At 34.9% G+C, this 26,763-nt stretch overlaps 2 protein-coding genes across 3 annotated transcripts in view; both read left to right on the top strand.

The window, feature by feature from the left end:
- Window positions 1-26,763, top strand: part of LOC114268873 (uncharacterized) — a 152,350-nt gene that overhangs the window by 112,144 nt on the left and 13,443 nt on the right. The window lies entirely within an intron of this gene.
- On the top strand, window positions 2,368-11,255 carry LOC114268904 (WAT1-related protein At3g28050). Of its 2 annotated transcripts, none has more exons than XM_082892776.1 (7): window positions 2,368-2,717; window positions 2,817-2,882; window positions 3,247-3,360; window positions 9,877-10,108; window positions 10,213-10,371; window positions 10,490-10,641; window positions 10,779-11,255. In XM_082892776.1, the coding sequence occupies exons 1-7, from the start codon at window positions 2,542-2,544 to the stop codon at window positions 10,930-10,932; spliced, it is 1,053 nt and encodes a 350-aa protein (XP_082748902.1). In that variant the 5' UTR covers window positions 2,368-2,541; the 3' UTR covers window positions 10,933-11,255. The 2 variants fall into 2 exon arrangements, with proteins under 2 accessions (XP_082748902.1, XP_082748903.1); XM_082892777.1 differs by having other exon boundaries at window positions 2,395-2,717; window positions 2,859-2,882.

Here is a 26,763-nt window from a genome sequence, read left to right as displayed (position 1 = left end):
TTTGTCATAAAACAATTGATTTTGAATATTACATTGGAAAAATGTATTGTTTTGAAAAAGGAAATTGTTTTGTGAAACAAGATCGTATTGATTTGTTTTGGAGGTAAATACATTGGTAAGTTTGGATAGGGGGTGTAGTTGGTATTGGTTAAGTTGGCCTGAGTGTCTATGTGAGAGACTGAAAACATGCGCGGAGGAGGTACCACGTGCCTTCCGATTAGCAACTGGTGAAGTGGGGATTGGTAGTGCTTGTTATGCCTACTTGCAGATACCAATCTAGGAATTACTTGAGTCGTATTTACCACCCCTTCGAACTACATTGACATTATTGAATTGTTAAATTCTCAAGATTGCGTTATGCACAAAAGTTTCAAAAGATAAAGATATATGTTTTTGAACATGGTATGGCATATGCATTCATCCCGTGAGATTGTATATAATGTATATATTTTGTTAAGATTTTTCTACTAGGCTTTATACTCATTCTTATGAGATTTTGTGCAGGAAAGGATCCCACCGAGTTAGAGGCGTAGGATATGTTTTGAGGCACAAAACTCTTTTCTTTGTTGTAATTATTTTTGATGAATTAAGGGCTTTATATGTATGGGTTTGAAAATCACTTTTACGTAATCAGGCATAAGCCTTGAAATTTGTAACCCTTGAGGGCATATATTTGTATTTCATATACTAGGGATGTTGAATATATATTCGCACGTGGAATGTTCTTTTGTAAATCTCTTGATGGTTATGAATACAAATGTTGGAGATTTGAGAATGATATTAATATTGAGACTTAATTCCGTTTACATTAAACAATAGAAGTTGATGAATTTAGATTGTTTAAATTTTCAAGACGTAACATTCATCATTAAAAAAAATCAGATTAATCGAATATCGATAACCACTTAAAATATTATACTATGTGCATTTTTTAAAAAGAACATATAACATATTCTTCATAAACAATATAAATCATAAAATGATATAAGTTATTTAACTTTTTACTTATCACAAAAATTGCAACTTACTTTTAGGTTATATATGAATAACAGTAATCGTGAGAATAAATGAAAATGTAATTCTGAATCCATATATGTTTATACCATTCGGAACCAACTGAGATAAGAAAGTGGTTCTTAATTATCTATTTTAATAAAATTTACAACACTGTTGCAGACTCCCATTTAGAGGTGACCCCCACCACCCCCATATACACGTGGGGTCAAAGAGAAGAGAAAAACAAAAAATAAAAAACAAAAAAATTTGGCCAATCAACACCGACTGAGGGTGTTGGGATCTCCCCCATTTTCCTAAAACTTAAGTAGGAATCAAAATTTTCCACTTTCGCATGAGTAGGGGTGTGCGCGGTGCAGGTCGGTGCGGTTTGAGAGAAAAATAGAAACCGTATGGCGGGTGGCGGATTGATATAAGTGTCACTAGAATTTGTCATTTTTCTTATAAAAAATCGGCGGTTCGGTTGGCAAATAATGGTGGATTTGCCTTGGCGGTTCGGGCGGATTGGCGGTTTATAAAAAATAAAATTCAAATTACAAAACTTAAATCAAAGAGTAAAAAAAAGACGAGAGATACCGTGATGTTAAGCATCTTGCGAAACTTTCTTCTGATGCAGCAAGTGTAGCAACAACATGATAATATCAACGACTATGCCATCAGTTCATTACAAGCATCTGTGTAAGCTACAATGATCAAATACAATACATAAAATTCATATCATTCAGGATTTATAATATATTGAAAATGTTTACTGTTGAAAAGTATTTAGATTGAAAAGTAAGCTGATGCAAGTTTGCAACATGGCCAGAAAAAAAAAAAAAAAGATTGAAAAATGAATTGGAATCCAATTTTATTTTGGATTACTGACATCTTGAATTCCCCTCGAGCAGTAATGTAATACTATATTCTAAGGTATAGAACAACAAGCAAACTTAAGTAAAAAAAAAAAATTTAAATCTTATAAAACATGATTTAATAGCGGTGCGGGTCGGTGCGGTTTGGAAGAAAAATAGAAACTGACGGATTGATAAAAGTGTCACTAAAATTTGCCATTTTTCTTACTAAAAACCGACAGTTCGATTGGCAAATAATAACAAATTTGCCTTGGCGGTGCGGTTCGATGCGGTTTCAGCGATTTTGACAATTTCGGTGATTTCGGCGGTGTTATACACACCCCTACCCATGAGTATCTCACATTTGTGGAGGTATATAATAAAATAATAATAATAAAAAGTTAAGCTCACAATATATTTAATATTTTATTATTTGTCATAATTTTTGATAACTATGATCACAAAAAATTATAAATTTCTCAATATATATGGAATCAACATCATAGATTTCCAATATCAAAAATTTGCTTTATTTATATGTACAATTTTTTATTGTCCCACTTTCAGAAAAGGTGTACACTTGCCACTTGTGTTACTTCTGTGGAAGTCAACAAGGTGTCATGTACTGAACCAGAAAGGTGTATTCAATTGAAGCGGTGCACTCTGTTCTTCACTTGTTTAGAGAGAGAGAGAGATGTGGATTTCATGGATGATAATAGCAGTGATGGTGGGAATAGAGTGTGTGGAAGCAGGTTTAAACACTTTAACTAAAGTAGCCATGACTAGTGGAATGAGTGACTTTGTGTTTGTTGTCTATTCAAACTCCCTAGCCTTGCTCTTCCTTCTTCCTTCTACTCTCATCTACCACAGGTCACTCTCTCTCTCTCTCTCTCTCTCTCTCTCTCTCCACTATCTTCATCATCTCTATCACTTCAACACTTCTTTTTTTTTTCATTGATTAATTTACAGGAAAAGACCATCCCCAAAACTTACTTTCTTGATTGTCTGCAGAATCTTCATTCTAGGCCTCCTCAGGTATACATTTGAATTGTCCGCCACTAAATTCTAGTTTTTTTTTGACGAAATATTTTTAATGCACAAAATTCGATCACAAGATTGAATATAATGTTCAAATCTTAAAAAAAAAAAAAAAAAAAAATTATATCAAATTATGTGATCGAATTGTGCGGATGTTGAGTCTTGTTCCGATGAGGTGGGTTTTTTGTTTTGGGAAAATTACTATTCAGGTGAAGTTTTAAAAAATTATTACATATTAATAAAAATACTTATAATTTTAATTATTAATATTTATAATGTTTACTATGTTTTTGTAAATAAATTTTTTGATTACCACTTATTGGTAATTCTTCCTTTTGTTTTTTGGTTCTTGGGAAATCAGTTGTACTGCACAGATTTTGTTATACACTGGAATTGGGTTTAGCTCTCCAACTATGGCCTCAGCAATGACTGGCCTCATTCCTGCCTTTACCTTTGTTCTCGCTCTTATCACCAGGTTTCTACCCTCTGTTTTATTTTATTTTATTTTATTTTTTTAGGGACTAATTAGATGGATAGTTCTTATATTTTATTTGTTCTTATAATTTTAATTAATTCAATTTTAATTAAATATCAATTTTGTCTAATGGATAATGCTCATCACTGTTTATTAAAAAAAAACCACTGAATTAGTTAAGGTTGATTTGCCAAGTTGAAAAAGTTAATAATTTTACTTATTAAGTAGAACAAATGTCATATATATATATATATATATATTTCAGAAAAAAAAACTAACTAACAATTATAATTAATTAAATCAAATTGAGATAAAATCATAAATTTTATGTCAAAAATCGTATCAATAGAATTTACAAAGACCAAAATGAAAAAAATTCAGTATAATGTGACTTTTTTTCAACATTTAGTTTACTACCTCATATCAATATTGTACAAAAAAAAAATTTAATCACATTTTGTTTACCAACTTATGTGTTAATACTAGGTATGGTAAATAAAATATGCAAAAAACAAATATAATTCTTCAAGCAGTGATGTTACACTCATACGTTATTTTTATTTATTTTTATCACATAATTTATTTTTTGCTTTTTTTTCATAATTTTAAAATAATTTGTATGCGATAAAAAATGGTACTAACTATTCTGAACTTTGTTAATTGTATTGTTAACAAAATCTTTTAGTTATTTATTTGGGACGATGTATCACAAAGTCTACAATAGTAGAATATTAATGTAATTTATTAAATAGTTACAATAAAGTTAGGATGATCTTATATTTGTCATATTTTATTTATTGTTTCGTTTCTCAATGTTGTATTAGTATAATAAGTCTTATCGGTCATGCCTATTCGCAATGCAATGTTGACATATATATATAAAGGCTTGTTTTGAGAAGTTGACTTTTGGTCATTTTTTTAGTTTGTATCAAAGTTAAAAGTTGATATTTTTGAATTTTTTTTTTTCATTTGAGAAGTTGGTTTTTAGTTAATGCTGAAATTATAATTCTACTCCTCATAGGTCAAAATGTGTTACATGAATGAAGTTGTAAATATTTTAATCAAAAATAATTTGAAATCATAAACAAATATTAATCAAAAAAGTTAAAAAATAATTTTTTACTAACTTTTCAAATCATTTGTTTAAAAAAGCCAAAAACTTAATTAATAGTCAAAAATTCACTTTTTATCGTCTTTTCAAAATAGGCCAAAATAATTACTGTCATGATAACTAGTGCATACAATATATGTTTTACTAAATTCAGTATAATTTTTATTAAAATTTATACTTTTTAGAATTAAGATTAAAAAAAAAATTAAAAAGTATGTTAAGCATAGGTATACACTCTTTAACATCGGCCAAGTAATTAACAAAATGTAATAGTCATGGGACTATACCACATCAACGGAATGCTCATTATATGGCTTGCCCACTCTTTGAAAAAAAAAAAAAAGAGGCTTCCTTGAGATTTAAAAAATATATAATAAATTCAACAGTTTTGACATAAATATTTTGATTTTTTTTTAGTAAAATTAAATGGATCAAAATTAAATTAGATGATGTGAAAATACAAAAATAAACAACATAAAATATATATTTTTGTGTACAAGAGATGAAAATATTATTTTTTATTCAAATAATTAACAAATTATTAATAAAACTGTGAAAAGTGTTATTAATTAAAATTTCATGGGATCATTCAATATAATTATATTAAAATCATAAAATTTATTGTATTTTCTCTAATTTATCCTCAAAAAACGCGCGTCATTGAATATATCATTTTGTCAAGGAACCGCCGGGTATTTGGGGAAAGAAGTTTAAAATGGAGAAATCAATTATAGAACTAAATAATCGATTCTATTATCAGTTTGCCGAACTTTTTATTTTTTTCTTTTTAAATTTTTTATCTAAATTTATGATTTAAATATATTATTATTATTTAGATCATTAATTTATCAATGAAATAAAAGTCAGTTTTGTTGCTTTGTTTCTTGATGGAGTATTTATCCTGAAGTATTAGTTTATACTATTTATCACTTTAACACTTATTAAGGGTCCGTTTGGGAAGGGTTTTTTCGGGTTTTTTTGGCTATTTTAGCCACAGAAGACAAAATAGGCTATTTTAGCCACAAAAAACAAAACATCACATCCAACTCATAATCATTACATTATTCTCTCACAAAAAAAATCAAAAAAACTAAAAAGTCAAAAAGCCCTTCCCAAACCAAGCTTTTTAGCCCAGGTTAAAATAGTCAAAAAAGTTAAAAAGTCAAAAAGCCAACCTACTTCCCAAACGGAGGCTAAGTTAATTCTCAAAAATCTAACAAAAATTGTAAAATTATACATTGCTAGGGGAGAAAAAAATAATTTATCTTCTTGGTGACTACGTCCTTGATTTCACGTTAATTGACGTTTTGGAAGTTTCAATGCCTTTAATGTGACAAGACAGACAATAGGCTTAAATTTTAAGAGTAATGCTAGAGACCCTAAATATTCTACCAAAAGTTTTACCAAATGTCTCACATAGGTGTAGGACCCACACAATGTGGGTCCCATGTGGGTCCCACACCCATGTGAGACATTTGGTAAAACTTTTGGTAGAATTTTTGGGACCTCTAGCATTTTTGAAATTTTAAAACTTTTATCTCTTAAGAGATTTGAAAACTGGTAGCGAAAGAAAGAGACATAACAAATTAATTTTTATTTTATTTTATTTTATTTTGATGTCACGTTAATTGACTTTTGGGTTTGGTTATGGTGTGCAACTTACACCTTATACCTTACACTTACACCTTACATTTACACCTTTTGTAAAAAATTAAACCTTACACTTACATCTTTTTTGAGGTTGCACACCATGTGCAACCCACTTACACCTTACACCTTACACTTACACCTTACACTTACACTTACACCTTATACTTATACTTACACCTTACACTTACACTTTTTGTGTAAGTGGCACATAGTGTGCACTTGCACACTTAAGAAAACTCCTTGACTTTTTGGAAGTTTCAATTTCAATGCCTTTAATGTGACAAGACAGACAATAGGTTTAAATTTTAAAACTTTTATCTCTCAAGAGATTTGAAAACTGGTTAAAAATTGATACCGTAAGTGGTGTTTTAGAAAGTTAATAAAAAATTAAATTTTAATTTTTTTAGTTAAAAAAGTTAATTTTTGTGAATAGTGATTTGGATAAAAAAATTAATTTTTTTCACTAAAAAAATTTAAAAGTTAACTTTTTGCTAACTTCTCAAAATAGCCCTGAGAAATAAACATAACAAGTTATTTTTTTTTTTTTAAATTTTTTGTCAAAGATAGTATTATGTTAGTATAATTGAATTACAACTGAATAATTTTTTGTTGTTATTTTATAAATTCAAATCTTTAACCTCTCATTCATTACATTTTAAAATATGACTATTAATATTTTTTCTTTTTTTGTTCACGCTAATTTTTTTAAACTACAAATGGTAATGATTTAATAGTCATTACCATTTATATGTCCGTATTGATGTAACTCGGATACTTATTTATTTATTTATTTTCATTAATAATTTTTTATTTCTATATGACTAATGAAAGTCACATTAATTCATCAGAAGGCATACGATGTTGTTCTTAACCTGGGCTCGGTTTGAAACTAGGGATGGCAATGTGTCGGCATAGGAGTGTAACTGGAATGAATTAATTTTTTTAAACTTTAGGATGACAGAACTAATAAAAGTGATATGATCAATTACACATAAAAAACTTCTAAGTGATGAGTTTTAAAAGACGGAAGATGAGAAATAAAAAAAATAAAAATATATATGTATATATAGATAATAAATATATTTAATAAATATAATCGAAGTGGAGATGAGTAGAACAAAGGATGGGAAAAGGCTGCACTGCCAGAGCGAAGTAGAATAGAGAAAAATTTGTCATTCCTAATTTGAACTATCAAAAGTAGAAAATGTGGTGTTTTGGGAAGTTGGTAAAAAATTGAATTTTTTGGCCAAAAAAGCTAGGGAAAATTAGTGTAGGGTCCCTCTCCCACTTTTCATAATGGAAGAGATCCACAAAATTATTTTCTGATGTCTAAGGTCCCTAAACATATATCAGAGAAATTTGTCTCTCCTCTCTCTCTCTTCTCTGCTCCTCCACCCTCCTCTCCACCATTCTCTACGACATCTTCCTCAATACCTTCTCCTCCGACTCCTCCCTCCGCTCTACCACCGTCAGCCGGTTGAATCCGATAAGGAAGAAGAGACTTTCTTCGATTTGGAATTTGTTGTGCCAGGTTCTGACGAAAAGGAAGACCAGGACGATGGTTCGGACACTGACGAAGATTCGTACAACGATTTGGCTATAAAAAGGACGGCGTGCTCGAGTCCGATTTTGTTGAATCTCCTAACGATGTGTTTTTTAAAGGAACCAAGCCTTTGTCTCCGATTTCGTTCCTGAAATCTCCGCCGAAGTTTCGTGTGTTTATGCTGTTTAAGAAGCCGAAATTGGAGAAAATCGAGTCCGCCGATGCGTCGCCGGCGACTCACTAGCAGAGCAAGCATTTTGCTGAGAAATGTAAGGTTGAGGAAGTTTCGATTTTCTCACTGCTTGCAAGAGTGAACAGTTCTCGAGAAGCAATTCACGGAAGCAGATCTCTGAGAACGGTTCGTCGAAGCGTTTCGCCAAGGATGTGGTCCAGAAGTATCTGAAGCTTTTAAGGCTCCATCCTCACATGAAGAACCAAAGGAATGGCAGGTTTACAGTGGCAGTGAAAAGCTGATTCAGGTAATCCATTATCAGAAAGAAATGGTAAATCACGATCACCTGAATTGAATTTTCTCTGGGTTGAAACCAGAGAAATTCTCTAGTTTGAACTGAAATTTCTCTGGGTTGGTCCGGAGAAATTTTCTGGCTTAAAGTGAATTTTCTCTGGATTGGTCCAGAGAAATTCTTTGATTTGAACTGAATTTTCTCTGGGTTGATCCAGAGAAATTCTCTGGTTTGACGGAGAATTTAGTTTCTTCGACAGCTATGATTTCTGGATATGCCCGAAGTGGATGAAAATCGGAAGCTGTTGAACTCTTGCGTAGTATGGCGAAGAAGAATTTGTTTTCTTGGACGACTTTGATATCTGGGTTGGTACAGAGTGGACAATGGATTGATGGGTTTAATCTCTTCATTGAAATGAGGAGAGCAGGGGTTGATATTCTAGTCCCTTTTATTCTTTCAAGCATTGTTGGAGCCTCAGCTAATTTAGCAGCATTGGAGCTTTGAAAACAGATTCATTGCTTAGTTTTATCTCTTGGTTATGAATCTAGTTTATTTGTTAGTAATGCACTTGTTGATATGTATGCTAAATGTAGTGACATACTAGCAGCAAAGACCATTTTTGATACTATGTGCCGAAGAGATATAGTTTCTTGGACTTTAATTATAGTTGGGATGGCCCAGCATGGACGAGCAAACGAATCATTGTCTCTGCATGATGAGGTAATTTCAGCTGAATTTTCTTTGGTTTTTTAACTGAATTTTCTCTAGGTTGAAATCAGAGAAATTCTTTGATTTTTTAACTGAATTTTCTCTGGGTTGGTTCAGAGAAATTCTTTGGTTTTACTGAAGTTTCTCAGGGTTGATCCAGAGAAATTCTTTGGTTTTTAAACTGAATTTTCCCAATTCAAGAATTTCAGTATTATGGAGATCCAGGTAGATTTCGGCAAATCATCACAAATCTCATGGGTAATTCAATCAAGGTAAGTATGCATCAGCTTCTCAAATTTCAGTCCAACAACCCAGAGAAAATTCAGACCAACCAAACCAGAGAAATTCTCTGGACCAACCCAGAGAAAGTCTAGAGAAAATTCAGTTCAGACCAAAGAAAATTTAGTCTAAACCAAAGAATTTCTCTGGACCATGTAAACAAACCCATGGTGGTAACGCTGCAAATTCAAACAGGTGAAGAAATTATGAAAATATTGAGGAATTTTCACTGGACCAATTTTCTCTAGACAAATTTTCTCTGGATCAATTTTCTCTGGACCAAATTTCTTTGGATCAATTTTCTCTGGACCAAATTTCTCTGGATCAATTTTCTCTGGACCAATTTTCTCTGGATCAATTTGAGGGACCTTAGACATTATGAAAATATTAAGTGTCCTTTATGCTGTAAAGTCTTAATACCAGGGACCTGAAAAAAAATTCCCCAAAAAGCTAACTTTTTTTGTGATTTTTTGTGTAAAAAAAAAAAAAAAAAGCCAAAAAGTTAATTTTTTCAGTAACTTCCCAAATGACCCCGATGTCAGGGATTATCTTTGTGTGCTTCTTAGTGGTTCCCTAATTGTAGGGAAATTATTATTATTATTATTATTTTGACTCTGCCGTAGATTTAAAACATGATTAAACAATTAAAATATGAATTTAATTGTGTACCATTTGATTCTACTATCATTTTTAGAATTTAACTCGAAAAATTTTCATGTATTTTATCTAATTCATGTTAAATCAAATGGGTATTTTTTCAGGATGGAAAAACTAGATTTAAAAGTTCAGAGCAGCCAAGCCAAGTCCATTGGCACCATAGTATCGATCGTAGGGGCATACATTGTGATCTTTTACCAAGGGCCGCCAATCATGTTCTCTCAATCTCTTCCCATCCTTCACTCGCCCTCTGAATCGCCACTATCAAATTGGATCATCGGGGGCTTTCTCCTTGCAACATCTAGCTTCGTGATTTCAGTACTATACATTGTTCAGGTAGACCTTGTCAAAAGTCTTTTGAACTTTGTCTACAACATAACAAAAAAATAAAAAAGAATAAGTAAATATATTTGAATTTTAATCATTTTCGATGTCCTCAGACGTGGATAATTAAGGACTACCCTGCAGAGATGGTGGTAACACTTATTGCGTGTATCTTTGTGGCAATCCTATCGGCTATAATCGCTTTGATTGTAGAAAGTGATCCAAAAGCTTGGACACTAAGACCTGATGTGGAGTTGGTAACTATTGTCTACTCGGTAAGCATAAAAATAAATCCATTTTGTCTATGGTTGTGTCTAATATTAGCATTTATGTCTATATGAAATTTTTGTAATAAAAACTAACAATTTGATATAATGGTGAATTAATCTATAGGCATTTCTTATGGTTACAATTCGGAGCGTGATTCATGCATGGGCTTGTCGCACAAAGGGTCCTGTCTTTGTTACGACGTTTAGACCACTGGGGATGGTCTTTGCAGTTTTCATGGGAGTTACCTTTTTAAAGGATACTCTCCATGTTGGAAGGTCACTTTCTTCATTTTTTAAGTTCTTCTAAATGAAACTGATGAAAACAAAAAAAATGAAATTAGATAAATTTGGTAAAACATGAAAATCATAAGAACTAACAAACATGTTTTTTTTATTTTTAATGGTATTTACAGTGTAATTGGAGCAATCATAATAGCTCTTGGTCTCTATTCTGTGATGTGGGGAAAAGCCAAAGAAGTTGACATTATCGAAAACAGCTTTATCTGTAGGATTAATTCATCTTCCGAAGAAGTTCCTCTCTTGCAAAATAAAAGCATAGACGTATAGAAATAATTGTACATAGTGGGGGTGTTTAGCGTGGATTATAGGGGGGTGATTATAGTTTATTTTAATTTTGAAATCTGTGTCAGATTGTTTGGTGCAATTTCTGCTTATAGCTTTTTAGACAGAAATAGCTTAAATAAGCGAAAAGCTGATTATTTAGAAACTGTGGAAGGGATGATTTTGATTTCTGTTTTCTGATTATCAACTTTTAACTTACAATAAACTGCACTAACCACCACCACCAGTATAAAATGTTTATGAGTTTTTGTGATTGTATTTATGTATGACATTGTTATATATCTATACACGAGTATGCTTGAACTTTATTGCGGTCGTTTAATTTTCATTCCCCAGATTTTGGTAGAGTTTTGGGCTCTTGGTGTAACTAATTTTCGACCAAAAGGAGTGTTCATGCCTCATAATTTTCTTAAAATAAAGTATTGAATTATGGGTAAGTATAGATTTTTGAAATATATATATATATATATATTATTTGTGAATCTCTTAATATCATGCTGAGCCAAATAAATATTTTTTGTTTTATTTTATATGTTTTTTTTCTCTGTTTTGCACAATAACTGGGACATAGCACAGATATTATCCGACACCTCTCTCTGGAAGGCAATTTTGGCAAGAGCCTCTTCTATCCCTTCCAACTACCAAAAAGTCTGTCAAATTCTTTCAAAAATCCCAAAACCAATCTGTATTCATCTTCTATTTAATTATGTACATTATATTAGGATTAGGGTTAGGATTGTTTTAGATATGATTTATAAATTGATTTTTTTTATTTATTATGAAAAGACGTATAAAAAAATTAGAAAGATAAAGCAATCAAAAACACTCAATATGTCAATAATTTTTTTTTTTTCTTGCACTACCCAGAAGAGGCCTAGTAATTAGCAAGATAATTTAAATTAGAGTATTTTGTACCTTCAAAATTTCAATAGTTTATATATACTCTCAAAATTATAAAGATTCGCGAAATTAAAGATTATTTGCACTACAAGAAATTAAAATTTTAGAGACAAAAATTTGTAGACAAAATTACTTTTTAGGGACAAAATGTTTTTGTTGCAAAAAATGTTAATATTTTAGTTTTAGTGACAAAATTGGATATTTAGTGATGAACATGAATCACTAACCTTTTATGATAAAAAATTTTGTCTCAAAAAGCAAACCTTTTTAGGACCAAGTTCCTTTGTCTCTAAAAGTGCATTTATTATTGATATTTCTAAAAATTTGTTCATAAAAGCTTATTTTTGAACTTTTCGAAACGATTTTTTAGCGACTATCTTCGCAACAACTGAAATTAGTGTTTAAATATTTTTTGCAACAAAATTTATACTTTTAGAAAGAAAAAATATGGTTTCTAAAACTCTTATATGTTGTAGTATTAACATTACAAAATAAAAAATAAAAAAAAAAAGTTTCCAAAAAAAGTTTTATTAAATATTGATCTATTCTATTTGTTATTTGTATTATTTATTATATTTCTATATTATTTAGAGTTAATTATATTCTTCTATTTGTTCTTATTCTTGTTTGTTTCTGTTCATATGCCATTTATTATTTATTGCCTTTTATAAATCACACTTCAATTTGCTTATGCACCTTATTTGGCATTCATATTTTTTTAATTTTTTTTGGGTTCATTCTTTAGAAACACAAATATTGTCTACTTCTTTTTTCATTAGCAAAAAAAAACTTTATTGATAGAAAACATACAGAGTATGGAAAAGAACATCAATAAAGAGGAGGGTGCAACAAGCATCACAATGACATATCAAGATCCCAACCAGGTTGGCACCAAGATGGGCACCAAATCATTTGCTAGCACAAACTCCAAGCTCGAAATTAGTGAGTAACCAACAAACAGAGCAAACAAACAGGTACAACGCAAAGCACCCTAAAAATTGCAACCTATAGGATCAAACTAGAGACAAATCAACCCTATCAACTATAATCACCACCTAGCAAAAAATAACAGCAGCAACTCAAGCATCAACATTAGCAAACTAGAAACAACCAACAACATCAGCACACTTCAACCTAGAAACAACTATCAACCAACACAACTAAAGCAGCAAAACAACAGAACAAAAACAGAACACCCGCAGAACAGAACTCACACAGCAGTAAAAAGCAACAGCAACCAACACAAACAGCAGGAAAAATCAACAGCACCTCTACCTTATCAACAGCAAAATCTTAAATGCTGAAAGAGCTTGTAAATAAAAAGAAAACACTAACACCACAAACACTCCCGGAGTAGCAGTGGTAGCAAGGCTCCCAACCATTAACTAGGACAACCATCTTATATCAACCAAGTTGCAACCTTCTCCTCCCAACACAAGCCTTGATCTGATGCAAATTAGTAACTATCTGCTGCACTGAGTAGTGCATCCCCTTAATATTCAATTTACTCCAAAGTGCTACCCTTACATTCACCAACTCTGCTAATTCATTCCACTCAACCGGTTTGCCACTAAAAAGACATTCATTCCTAGCTTTCCATAATGACCACATAACAACTAAAGGTATTACTTTCCACATTCTGAGGACTATCTTGCTGAATTTGACTCCTGACCACCAAAGCAATAAATCCTTAACTAAACCGGGTAAAACCCACACCAGACCCCACCATTGCATCATATCAAACCATACTTTCCAAACAAATGGACAAAACAACATAAGATGATGAACTGACTCCTCCTCTGATTTGCAAAACAGGCACAATGAATCTGAGTCCTCATTTAACACTCCTAAATTTTTTAGAACAGCTGCAGTTTTAAGCCTACCTCTCCAAACTAACCACCCACAGAATTTTACCTTAGATGGAGCAAAATTTATCCATAATTCCTTAGTAACATTGAGATTCGGACCTTTTGAATACATCCACCACTTCCATGTTGCTGCTACTGTAAAAGATCCTTATGGATTGGCCACCCACTGACATGAGTCCTTAGACTCCAAAGAAAGAGTAGGTGTTTCCCTGAGCAACTCATGCAATCTTAGTACCTCATCTTCCTCCCATGCTAGCAATGGTCTTCTGAAAATTAAATTCCACTCATTTGGTTGACCCCTCCTTTGGTAAATCTGCTAAACAGTGTTACCTTTCTCCTCTAATAAGCTATACAATCTAGGAAACTCCTCCTTCAGGTATAAATTATTCAACCACTTGTCCTCCCAAAGATGAATTCTATCCTCATTCCCTACTGATAGTTTAAGGTTTGATAGGTAAAATTCAACAGGAGTAGGTCTTTTATGAACAAGTTGAAGAATATCACTCCAAACCCTGAACATTGAAACATTAGTGGAATCCAACTGCCCCTAACCGCACCATACTTACAACACACAATCTGTTTCCATAAAGCTCTGACCTCTAACCCAAACCTCCACCACCATTTGAGCAAAAGACAGTCATTGACTTTTGCAAGATTTCTAACCCCTAAACCCCCTTGCTCAATATTTGCTAATATCTCTCTCCAATTAACCATGTAAAGTTTCCTCTTTGTATCAGAATCACCTCACAGAAGTGCTGCCTGAATCCTCTCTAGTTGCTTAGCCACACCCACAGGTAATTTGAAAATTGATAGGAAATAGGATGGTAAGCTGGATATAACTGCTTTAATCAGTGTGAGTCTGCCAGCAAAAGAGAGCATTTTTCTTTTCCATGAAGCCAATTTCTTCTTTACTTTCTCACTCACTGGTTTACAAGTAATCTTGCTTCTTGGATTTGCTCCAAGAGGAATGCCCATATAAGTAATAGGAAGTTTTTGGTTGTGCTAGTGCAGAACTGAGATAAAATCATTAATAACCTCATCATTAACACCAACCCCACACATCATACTCTTATGGAAATTGATTTTTAACCTAGACATTGTAATAGCCCTCACCACTGTTTACTGATAAGCCATTGATTACTGTTAAACTGAGGCTAAATATGTTAATTGACTGACTGACTGAAAACTGAAGCCGAATTGATTGAGTATATTAGTTAAATTACAACTCTATCTGTTTGACTATTTAATTATCTGTTCATGTTTTATGCTTTAAACTGCAAATTGAAGGCCTTATCGGCGGCCGAATCCGAAATTGATTGATGATTTATGATCATTAGAATTTATGTGATTTTATGGTGTATTTATCCGAAATGTGATTTGGTATGCTTAAATTAGATTAAACGTTGATAAATTGCACCAATTGACTTAATTCACCAAAATGCCACACTAGTGGCCCACTATCTAAACACATTTGAGCCTTCTTCAAACATACTTCTTCAGCCATTTTGAGTCCCATAGCCGACTAGAGTGAGGGAGTGTGAGGAATTGAGTTCAACTTAGAGAATTGGCTAGAGAACTTGAAGAAATTGTTAAGGATTTGTGCAATTGAGTTTCTGTACTTGAATACAAGACTTAAAGTAGAAATTCATCTTCTCATTCTTGTGTTTAAATTGATTCTTGCATGGTTTAGAGCAAAGTTGAAGACTAGAGCCAATTTATGGCTCAAATTGTTGTGTTGAAGCTTAATTGTTGCATGCATGTATATATATATTGAAGTTATGAGGTTGTAGTTCATAATTCCTTACATGCATGTCCATGTTTTGAGAGTAGACCATGATTTCATCTTGATTTTGTAAGAATTAGCTCATTAGAGCAAGTGTTGGAAGCTTTGAATTTGTTAAATTCATGCATGTTTGCATGTTCTTCATATTCATGAAATTTAGTTTCAATTTGGGCTCAATTGATCTTCGTTTGGGGCTTTGATTTTACATTTGAGCTTTGAATCATGTTAAACTTTGAGTTTTGGAATGTTTTCTGGAAAATTGGCCCAAATAGTATGGTTTTGATGCATCTAAGGTTGAATTTGAGCTTGAGGTTCAAATCTGGGAAATCCAGATTTTGAACTCACGCTCGAACGGGGTGACTGGGGCTCGAGCGTGGAAATCGTGCTCCCAGCATTTTGTTCTGTTTTTAAGTCAGCTTGAGCGGGACCTTGTGTATTACGCTCGAGCGGGTGTCGAGCACCCAATCGAGCGTGAATTTCACCTATCCAGCACTTTTGATTGTTTTGCAGAACGCTCGAGTAGGTAAGTCTGCGCTCGAGCGTAAACCTTTGTCTGCATGTCCGCTCGAGCAGAGCAACCTACGCTCGAGCGTGACCCCTGTTTTCTGAAAATGCTTTTAAAGTGCATCTTTGCATCCTCATTTCATCCTAGGCATTCTTAGGCCTAGTTTAAGGCATCTTAATGAGGATAGTGATGTAGAACCACACCAATGCAAAGTAGGGACTAAGTCTTTGTTTCCCGAATGTGAACTTAGTGTGTGTTCATCCTGTAAACTGTGTAGGGTTGGCATCTGAGGACGCGCTCTAGCTCAACTATAGCCCAAAACTCTGTGAGTAACAACTGTGTAAAGATATGTTCAAATATGATTACCTTCTGAACAATTGAACTGTACTGTTTTCTGAAATGATACTGTTGCTAAATGAATGATGTCCTAATTGTGAACTGTATTGTGGCATCCTTAGCAACTACTGTTACTGTTACTGCTACTGTTACAGAGATCTCTGTCGGTTCCCATGTTTGGAACCATTACTGATGGCCATCATTGACTGTTCGGTCTCTTAAGACCTACTGTTTACTGTACTGCTATGCTAATGGATGTACCACATATGACTGTAATGACTGAATAACTGATATACTGATTGAAATGATTATTTTCAATATTGTAAGGACATTTATTCTTAACCTCTTTACGCATTATGTTATTCACTGGGCTTTAGCTCACTGTTTATATATATATATATATATATATATGTAGGTGCACAGGCACCAGACCGGAGCTAGGAGCGTGGGTTAGACTCCTTTTTTGTCAAGCCAACCACTGTGCCTCACTGCGAGGTTCCGAGCCTGCCAAGTTATGGCTTAGGGGTGTTTTAATTTCCTCCGTCTGTCTCTGTATCTGTTTTGTAATAACTGTATAGACTGATAACACTGTACTGTACTGTACTGTCTACCAGGGATTAGGTCCCTGTTCTGGTCGACTATAAATGTTGTACATACTGTTCTGTATTGTTCATGTATATACGTATGAAAAATCTTTTTGCATACAGACTGTCATAGCACATTGGACACTGTTTATTTACTGTTTTGGCTTCCGCCATCTCCCTGTACTCTGTATTATTTTCTGACTGTTAAGCAGGCCTTTGGTAATCTCGGATTACTGGCCGGTTACGGTGCTAAACCCATAGGGGCGGGTTTGGGTCGTGACAGAGTGGTATCAGAGCGATACTTAACCACGAGTTATACCGCACACACGTGTCCAAATGAGCTATAGGGTGTCCTAGGAAAGCAATTAGGGCATCACATGAGCATGAAAAGTGTGTGGACATGACATGTATATGTGTTAATATGTTGAAACATATAACTGCTTATGTTTAAATGTTTAAAGTATGCAACTTCCTATGTTTATTATTTTAATGTTGCATATAGTGAAATGGATAATGCAAGAACTGCTAATGAAACTGAATCCTCTGAGGCAAGAATGGCGAGGTTGGAGAGAATGGTGGAACTACTAACCGCAAGACTAGAACAACAGCAGAACCAATAGCCCCCACCTCTTCCTCCGGTACAACTGAAACCGAATGTTAATGATGGGGATATAATTGCTCTCACCCAGGAGTTCAGCAAAATGAAACCGCCATCCTTTCAGGGAGGCCTTGAACCCTTAAAGGCTGAAGCTTAGGTCTTTGAGACAGAAAAATTGTTCGAAGTTTTTCCATGTTCTGAAGCACACAAAGTGCTATTGGCCACCTTTACACTACAAGAAGAGGCCAGAAGGTGGTGGATGTTAGTCTGCGACACCGATACTGTTATGACTTGGGCTCAATTCAAGGAGTCCTTCTTCGAAAAGTATTTCCCTCAGTGTGTCAGGGATAAAAAAGGGACTGAGTTTGAACAGCTGAAACAGGGTACCATGTCCGTTGCTGAATATGAAACAAAGTTCACCGAACTTGCTAGATATGCACCACACATGGTGGGCACCGACTACAAGAAGGCCAGAAAGTTTGAGGGCGGCCTTAATGTTGCGATACTGGACAGAATAAATGTTTTAAAGCTACCAAACTATGTAAATGTTCTTGACCGAGCATTAATGGCTGAGTCGAACATCGAGGCACTGAAACAAACTGAAGCACCAGCGTCTGAATGGCATGGTAAAAGGCAGGGTTTTAAGTTCAAGAAAGGAAAAAATAACCTATTGAACAAGAAACAGAATACGGGGTCAACAATTTGCCCCAGCCAGGGGAGTGGTTCCATACCACCCTGTTCTGAGTGTGGCAAGAAGCACAAAGGGGTTTATTACAAAATATATGGAGCTTGTTACAGGTGTGGCAAGGTGGGCCACATGGTTAAAGACTGCCCCTCTGCCCCGCAGGCCACTAGTAAAGCTGCACCTAGCGCAGCAGCATCGACTGCCACACCAAAGCCTAACCCCAAAGCTACCGAGAAAGAGACTATGAGGCAACGCCGAGTGTTCGCACTAGTACCGGGAGATGCGCAGAATACCGAGACCGTTGTGTCAAGTATTCTCTCTATTTGTACTCAAAATGCATATGTTCTGATTGATTCGGGGTCTACACACTCATATGTATCGCATGCTTTTTCGCGAAAATTGAGTAGACCATTAGAACCCATGAATTATTTGTTAGCTATATCTTCACTTGTTGGGGGATCTGTAACTTGTGCCTATATGTACCCTGCATGTGAAATTATTGTTGGGGATATGCATCTGTATATTGACTTACTGCCTCTGAACATAGATCATTTTGATGTTATATTGGGGATGGACTGGTTAACGAAATATCATGCTACCATAGACTGTGTAACGAAACAAGTAGTTTTTCGTCCACCGGGTTTACCTGAATTTGTGTTTAATGGGGTTGGAGTAGTACCTCCTCCATATCTGATTTCATCCATGAAAGCCTGTAAATTGATTAAGAAGGGGTGTAAAGGGTATCTGTGTTACGTATTGACTGCACCTACTAATGATAATGCTAATGTGAACAGTATTCCTATAGTTAGAGAATTCCCAGATATTTTCCCATATAGTCTACTAGGGGATTTGATTGATAGGGAGATTGAGTTCACTGTTGATGTAATTCCGGGTACACAGCCAGTATCTAAAGCTCCATACAGAATGGCAACTACCGAATTGAAAGAACTAAAAGTCCAGCTGCAAGAACTGTTAGACAAAAAGTTCATCAGGCCTAGTACTTCACCGTGGGGCGCACCTGTCTTATTTGTGAAAAAGAAAGACGGCTCACTGAGACTCTGTATCGACTACCGTGAACTGAACAAGGTAACCGTGAAAAATAAATATCCATTACCGCATATTGATGATTTATTTGATCAGTTATAGGGTGCTCAAGTTTTCTCTAAGATTGATCTCAGATCCGGATATAATCAGCTGAAAGTTAAACCAGAAGACATTGATAAAACTGCTTTTCAAACGAGGTATGGACATTATGAATTTTTAGTTATGCCTTTCGGAGTTACCAATGCACCTACTTCATTTATGGACCTCATGAACAGAATCTTTAAACCATTCCTTGATGACTTTATTGTTGTATTCATTGACGACATTCTGATTTATTCCAAGAGTAGAGAAGAACATGAACATCATATGAGACTTGCCCTACAGACCCTAAGAGAACAGAAACTGTTTGCTAAACTGTCTAAATGTGAATTTTGGCTTGATCATGTTATGTTTTTGGGATATGTTATTAGTAAGGATGGAATTTCAGTTGATCCACAGAAAGTTGAAGCAGTAGTAAATTGGCCTAGACCAACAAATGTGACAGAAGTCCGAAGCTTTTTGGGATTAGCCGGCTACTACAGAAGATTTCTCCAAAATTGCCTTACCGTTGACTCAATTAACTTAAAAGGGGATATCATTTGACTGGACTGACCAAAGAGAATCAGCTTTCTAAGAGTTGAAAACTCGACTAGTGACTGCACCTATTCTTACCCTATCTTCAGGTACGGATGGTTTTTACCATTTTTAGTGATGCTTCTCATAAGGGTTTGGGGTGTGTTTTAATGCAGAATGGGAAAGTAATTGCCTATGCTTCCCGACAACTGAGACCGCACGAAAAGAACTACCCGACCCATGATCTGGAACTTGCTGCAGTAGTATTTGCACTGAAAATCTGGCGTCACTACCTTTATGGGGCTACATGTGAAGTATATACCAACCACAAGAGTTTAAAATATTTCTTCACACAGAAAGGATTGAACATAAGACAGCGGAGATAGCTAGAATTGATTAAAGACTATGACCTACAGATTTTGTACCATCCGGGAAAAGCCAACACCATTGCCGATGCATTGAGTCGGAAATCGATTGGGAGCTTAGCCTGTTTACTCACCGGACAGAAAGAGTTGCTATGTGACCTTGAAAAGTCTGAAATTGAAATTGTTTTGCGAGAACAAGGTGGAACAATAGCTGCTATTTCTGTTCAACCGGCACTGATTGAAGAGATTAAAGAGAAATAGCAACAGGGTGACTTCTTAAAGAAGATCATCGAAGAACAGGAATCTAACCGAGACCGGGTTTCAAATTTGAAAATAATGTACTGAAATTTCAGGGAAGATTGTGTGTACCAAATGATACTGAACTGAAAAGAAGAGTTCTGCAAGAGGGTCACAATTCGAAACTGTCTATCCATCCAGGGAATACAAAAATGTATCAAGATTTGAAACTGAATTTCTGGCGGCCGGGAATGAAGAAAGAAATTGTTGATTTTGTATCGAAATGTCTTCATTGCCAACAAGTCAAAGCGGAACATCAACGACCCGCAGGCTTACTGCAACCCTTACCCATACCGAGTGGAAATGGGAACATATTACCATGGATTTTATTGTGGGTTTACCTCGCTCCAGTAAAGGTATGGACTCAATTTGGGTTATAGTTGATAGACTGACTAAATCTGTTCACTTTTTACCTGTCAAAACAATTTATAATGACGATAAATTGGCTATACTCTATTTTGATGAGATTGTTAGACTGCATGGAGTGCCTGTGTCCATTGTTTCTGATAGGGACTCGAAGTTTACATCGAGATTCTGGCAAATCTTACAGACTGCATTGGGTACTGAACTGAGACTGAGTAGTGCCTATCATCCTCAGACAGATGGCCAGTCAAAAAGAACCATCCAGACTCTGGAGGATTTACTGAGAATGTGTGTCCTTGATTTTCAGGAAAACTGGGAAAACCATTTGCCATTGGCTGAATTCGCCTACAATAACAGCTTCCATTCAAATATTGGTATGGCGCCTTTCGAGGCATTGTATGGCAGGAAATGTAGATCTCTGATTTGCTGGACAGAAGTTGGAGATGGGCCTTTGCTTGGGCCCGAGATTGTATATGAAACGACTGAGAAAGTAAAACTGATACAACAGAGATTGAAAACTGCATAGAGCCGACAAAAAAGTTATGCAGATGTCAGAAGACGGGACAGAGAGTATGAAGTGGGTGATCACGTTTTTGTGAAAGTGACACCGATGAAAGGCCAGACTCGTTTTGGAGTCAAGGGCAAGCTGCCGCTGAGATACGTCGGACCGTATGAAATTATTGAGAAAATCATTCCGGTGGCGTATCAAGTTGCGCTTCCTCCTGAAATGGAGCATATGCATAACGTCTTCCATGTTTATATGTTGAGGGACTACCTCCGGGATCCTTTCCATGTGATAGAGCCTACTCGTGTAGTGCTGAGTGATGACTACACTTATGAGGAACGACCTATTCAGATTGTAAACAGACGGATCAAGAAGTTGAGAAACAAAGAGATCCCGTTAGTGAAAGTTGACTGGCAAAACCGCGGTGGCGTGTATGCCACCTGGGAAAGGGAAGATGACATGGCCAAGAGATATCCTGAACTGTTCTTTCTGAATCCTATTTTCTTCCAGAATGAAGGTAACTCGAGTTTAGAGGACTAAACTTTTTATAAGGAGGGGACACTGTAATAACCCTCACCACTGTTTACTGATAAGCCATTGCTTACTGTTAAACTGAGGCTAAATATGTTAATTGACTGACTGACTGAAAACTGAAGCCGAATTGATTGAGTATATTAGTTAAATTGCAACTCTATCTGTTTGACTGTTTAATTATATGTTCATGTTTTATGCTTTAAACTGCAAATTGAAGGCCTTATCGGCAGCCGAATTCGAAATTGATTGATGATTTATGATCATTAGAATTTATGTGATTTATGGTGTATTTATCCGAAATGTGATTTGGTATGCTTAAATTAGATTAAACGTTGATAAATTGCACCAATTGACTTAATTCACCAAAATGCCACACTAGTGGCCCACTATCTAAACACATTTGAGCCTTCTTCAAACATACTTCTTCAGCCATTTTGAGTCCCATAGCCAACTAGAGTGAGGGAGTGTGAGGAATTGAGTTCAACTTAGAGAATTGGCTAGAGAACTTAAAGAAATTGTTAAGGATTTGTGCAATTGAGTTTCTATACTTCAATACAAGACTTAAAGTAGAAATTCATCTTCTCATTCTTGTGTTTAAATTGATTCTTGCATGGTTTAGAGCAAAGTTGAAGACTAGAGCCAATTTATGGCTCAAATTGTTGTGTTGAAGCTTAATTGTTGCATGCATGTACATATATATTGAAGTTATGAGGTTGTAGTTCATAATTCCTCACATGCATGTCCATGTTTTGAGAGTAGACCATGATTTCATCTTGATTTTGTAAGAATTGGCTCATTAGAGCAAGTGTTGGAAGCGTTGAATTGGTTTAATTCATGCATGCTTGCATGTTCTTCATATTCATGAAATTTAGTTTCAATTTGGGCTCAATTGGTCTTCATTTGGGGCTTTGATTTTACATTTGAGCTTTGAATCATGTTAAACTTTGAGTTTTGGAATGTTTTCTGGAACCATATATTACACTTGCACCCCTGCAACAGCTATTTAGGCATCAACAGCCATTCTCCTGCATTCAATCCTTTCCAAATCCTTTCTTTCCATCTGAATAATTTTGTCTATAGCTTCATCTTCTTTCCCTTCAAAATTTATGCCAAATGACTTTTCCATCTGGACTGTTGCCTTAGCTTCCATAATTAACCTTCTACTTCTTCTATTCAACTCACTATTAATTGATAATGAATTTGAGAGAGCTACCGCAGTGGCTCTGAAAATAGCACCCCTATTAAAGCTTTGTGGAAGCACTCTACCCCTCTGTAAGGGCAGTGACTTATCTTTCAACAAAACTCCTCTATCTCTCCCATTATTTCACTTTTTTCTACTAAGAACCCTTCTTTTAACCATTATATAGCTGCTCTCTCCACCCTTATGGGCTGCTGATGAGCCTACTTGATTGAACTGTGTTTGGGCTATACAATCACTCAAGTTTGACTATGAATGACCATTGGGCCTACTTTGATTGGCATCACTCTGGGCTCCCTGCAACACTACTTCTAACTTAATATTGGGCCTAACCATTTCTGGCCCACTCAAGCTCTTCATAAATCTGGGTGTGGAGACATTGGCATCAATATTTTGAATGCTCTTAACCACCTTCTCTCTTGGACTTTCCACAATCTTCATCATACCATTATTGCCAGAGCCCCTACCTGTTGAGTTTCCCAAGCCTTCGTCTGATGCCCCAATGATGATGCTGCCCCCATGCTTCCCCTTCTTGCTAGCTCAAACGTTCCCCTCTCCAATGAGTCCTTAACACTGCTTGTCATTTCAGCACTAAGTGACACATCATCACCACCTTCACATTCCTTTACTAGTTCCTTCCAACCACCAATTGTGTCGGATAACGTATCTTGTTTGCTGCTGGAATTTGAATTCATAACCTCATTAAGCTGAGTACTGCCTAGCCCTGTGGTTATCCCTATTGGGAAGCCTATCTCCTCACACACTCTAACTGGATAATGCTTTCCTTTGCATTCGAGTGTTACCACTTCGTTAATAAACTCTCTGTTTTTTGTGATTATCCTTACTTTACCCCATTGAAAAGAAACTGGGTTGTTTGTATCCTCATAGCTGAACTACTTCGCCCTAAACTCTTCCAATGTTGTTAAAAGTTCTTCTGTTCCACAGATTAAAAGGTATGCCGGAGTAAAACAACCAAACACACCTTTCATTTTCAACCATTCTCTATTTTTCCCATTCCTCCATTGATATGCACCATTCATATGACATTCACCTCCTTTAACCCTCTTTTACTACACTCTTTTTTAAAATTAACAAAGATAAAGAATGCTTGTAGCTGAACTACTAGACTCTCATGAAGCCAACCATTACCAAACCTCTTCAGCTTGAACATATATCCTATTGATATCTCTATTTAATCCACGTACTGCGTCCGCATAAGAGCTCTGACCTTTACCCCCATCTATTGTTTGCCATTGCACCTTCTATTTGATGACACTGGTATTCTCCTTTCCTGACTCCTGCATCTTCGGATTCTGAACTTTACTTTCGTATGTAGCCATCCGTACCTTCAGTTCCTTATCATCACACCACAACCCTTCAATTTTTTGAATGCCATGCTTGCTGCAACCTGACAATCATATCAAATGAACCCAAATCTTGTTCCCAAAACTTTCCTTCTTTTCTTTGGAATAAATACATCCTTCACCACTCCATAGTTACTAAATAGGTTGAGCAATCCTCTTGGTTCCATCGATTCTGGTAAGTTGTCTACGAAAACGGTGAACAATCCTGGTCCCCTTAATCTAGCTTGCTGATAACTCACTGATCTTCTCCTAATCACTGGTTTCCACCATCTTCCTTCCATTAAACAAATTTCTTATTTGATAGCGAATATGCAGTACTACTTTGCATGATTAGTTAATCATAACTTTTATACATCATTGGTTCTAAGAAATGAATTTATATATCATTTTCCTTATTGGGTAAATTTCCCATACTTAGAGGTAATTCACATCACACTAAATTTGACAAAAGCAGTTAATTTTCGAGAAATTTTTTAAATGATTGTTTTTGCTCTTAATAATTTTCTTCCTAACGGAAAAGGAAATCAGCTAGCTAGGTTTTGTATGAAATGGTTATACAAACAGAAAATATGATGAAAATGCAAGATTTCTCTTGTGAATATTTATTGTTTTTGGAAAAAAAAAAGATAAAAAAAATTGCAACATGACATTCTTAAAAGTAAGTTCATAAAATTTAATACCGCTTATTGAAATAGATTATAATTTTACTCATAAAAATATACATTTTCAACTATGAAAATTTTTCGAAACTAAATTGTGTAATAAGATGGAAGATGATTTTGTAACAATATTTATTGAAAAAGATATTACTTAAAGTTTCAATATCGAGCCTATCGTAAATGTTTTTATATATATTATAAAAAGTGGTGGTTACAATTTTTTCAAATAATTAACTCTAGTAGACGGCGACATAATAATATTATTATTTTTGTTAAGTTAATGCAAATAAAAAACAAATATGTCCAATTATATTTTTGTTATCAATTCTGTTAACAAAGAATATCCAATTAATAGTAGAGCAATATTATTTTCTTTTTTATACTAGTTTAAACTTTTATTATAATTTTTTTCAATAAAAAGTTGTGTGCTTTTGCGTCCCCGAAGTTCGAATCCTGAATCCATTTGGATGACATTCGCAACCCATACAACATATTGTATTGTAGATGACATTTTCTTGGCTCTGTTGTTCTTTTATACATGAAACAAAAAAAGCTCCCAACAACTTTTTGGGCATTTCAAAATTGAATAAATCCTCTCCAGATGAGAAAGGATATCCCATAATGTTGTGTTTGGAGAATTAATTTGGGAAGAGATTTGAAAAGAAAAAGGAAAAAAAGTATGTGAAATGTAATTATATTTCATTTACATTACACTTAACTTTTCTCTCTTTCTTTTCAAATTTCTATCCAAATTCATACTTCAAATACAGGATGTAGTGGTTAAGTTGATTTTAGGTTTCTCCGGTCGCAGTGGCGATGTTCATTCAACTCCATTTTTCCTTGATCAACACTTGGTTTCTGGAAGGCTATATGGTAACTCAGTGGTAGGGAAATTGGCAGTATTACTTCAAAGTTGTCTCTGAGGTAATAAAGGCACTTCCTACAGGTTTTCAATGTTTTACATGCAATGGCGACCTCCGTTTGACTTGAATCCCATCGGAGTTTGCATATTTGCTTATGGGGGTTCCTTGTTAGATATTAGCCCTGTTTGGTAGAGCTTAAAATTAGTTTATTTAAGCTTTTAGCTTAAATTAAGTAGTTTTTGCGTGTTTGGTCTAGCTTAAGTGATCAATTTTTAGCTTAAATTAAGTCAAAAAGGAGATTATTCTTTGAGTGGCTCCAGAGGTGCTCTTCTAAAGTAGCTTAAGTGGGCAACTAGAATTGAGGGGCAAAATGACTTAAATGCCCCTCATCAATCTCAAATATTACCAAATGCCCACTATATAAATAACAGTGAAAACACTGTTCACTCTTCTTAGAGACTGATTGGCGATTTCCGGTGTGTGGAGGCGATTTTCAACGTTGTGCTCTTTCTCTCTCTCTCTCTCTCTCTTACCGCAATGGGATCTGGGTTGCTTTTGATGAAGATGAAGATCTGGGTTGGTCGTCAATGAAGATGAAGATCTGCAATCTCTCTCTCTCTCTCTCTCTCTCTCTCTCTCTCTCTTTGTGTGTATGCATGGTTGGGTCGATAGGGTTTGGAAGCACGATTGCAACGGGGATGACGACACGACGGGATCAGGATTGCTCGTTGATGAAGATGAAGATCTGGGTTG

The sequence above is a fragment of the Camellia sinensis genome, chromosome 10, assembly GCF_055761805.1.
Source record: "Camellia sinensis isolate YWXY chromosome 10, ASM5576180v1, whole genome shotgun sequence".
Taxonomy (NCBI): Eukaryota; Viridiplantae; Streptophyta; class Magnoliopsida; order Ericales; family Theaceae; genus Camellia; species Camellia sinensis.
Note: the sequence above shows the minus strand (reverse complement) of the source record. Positions and strands in the feature narration are given on the sequence as shown.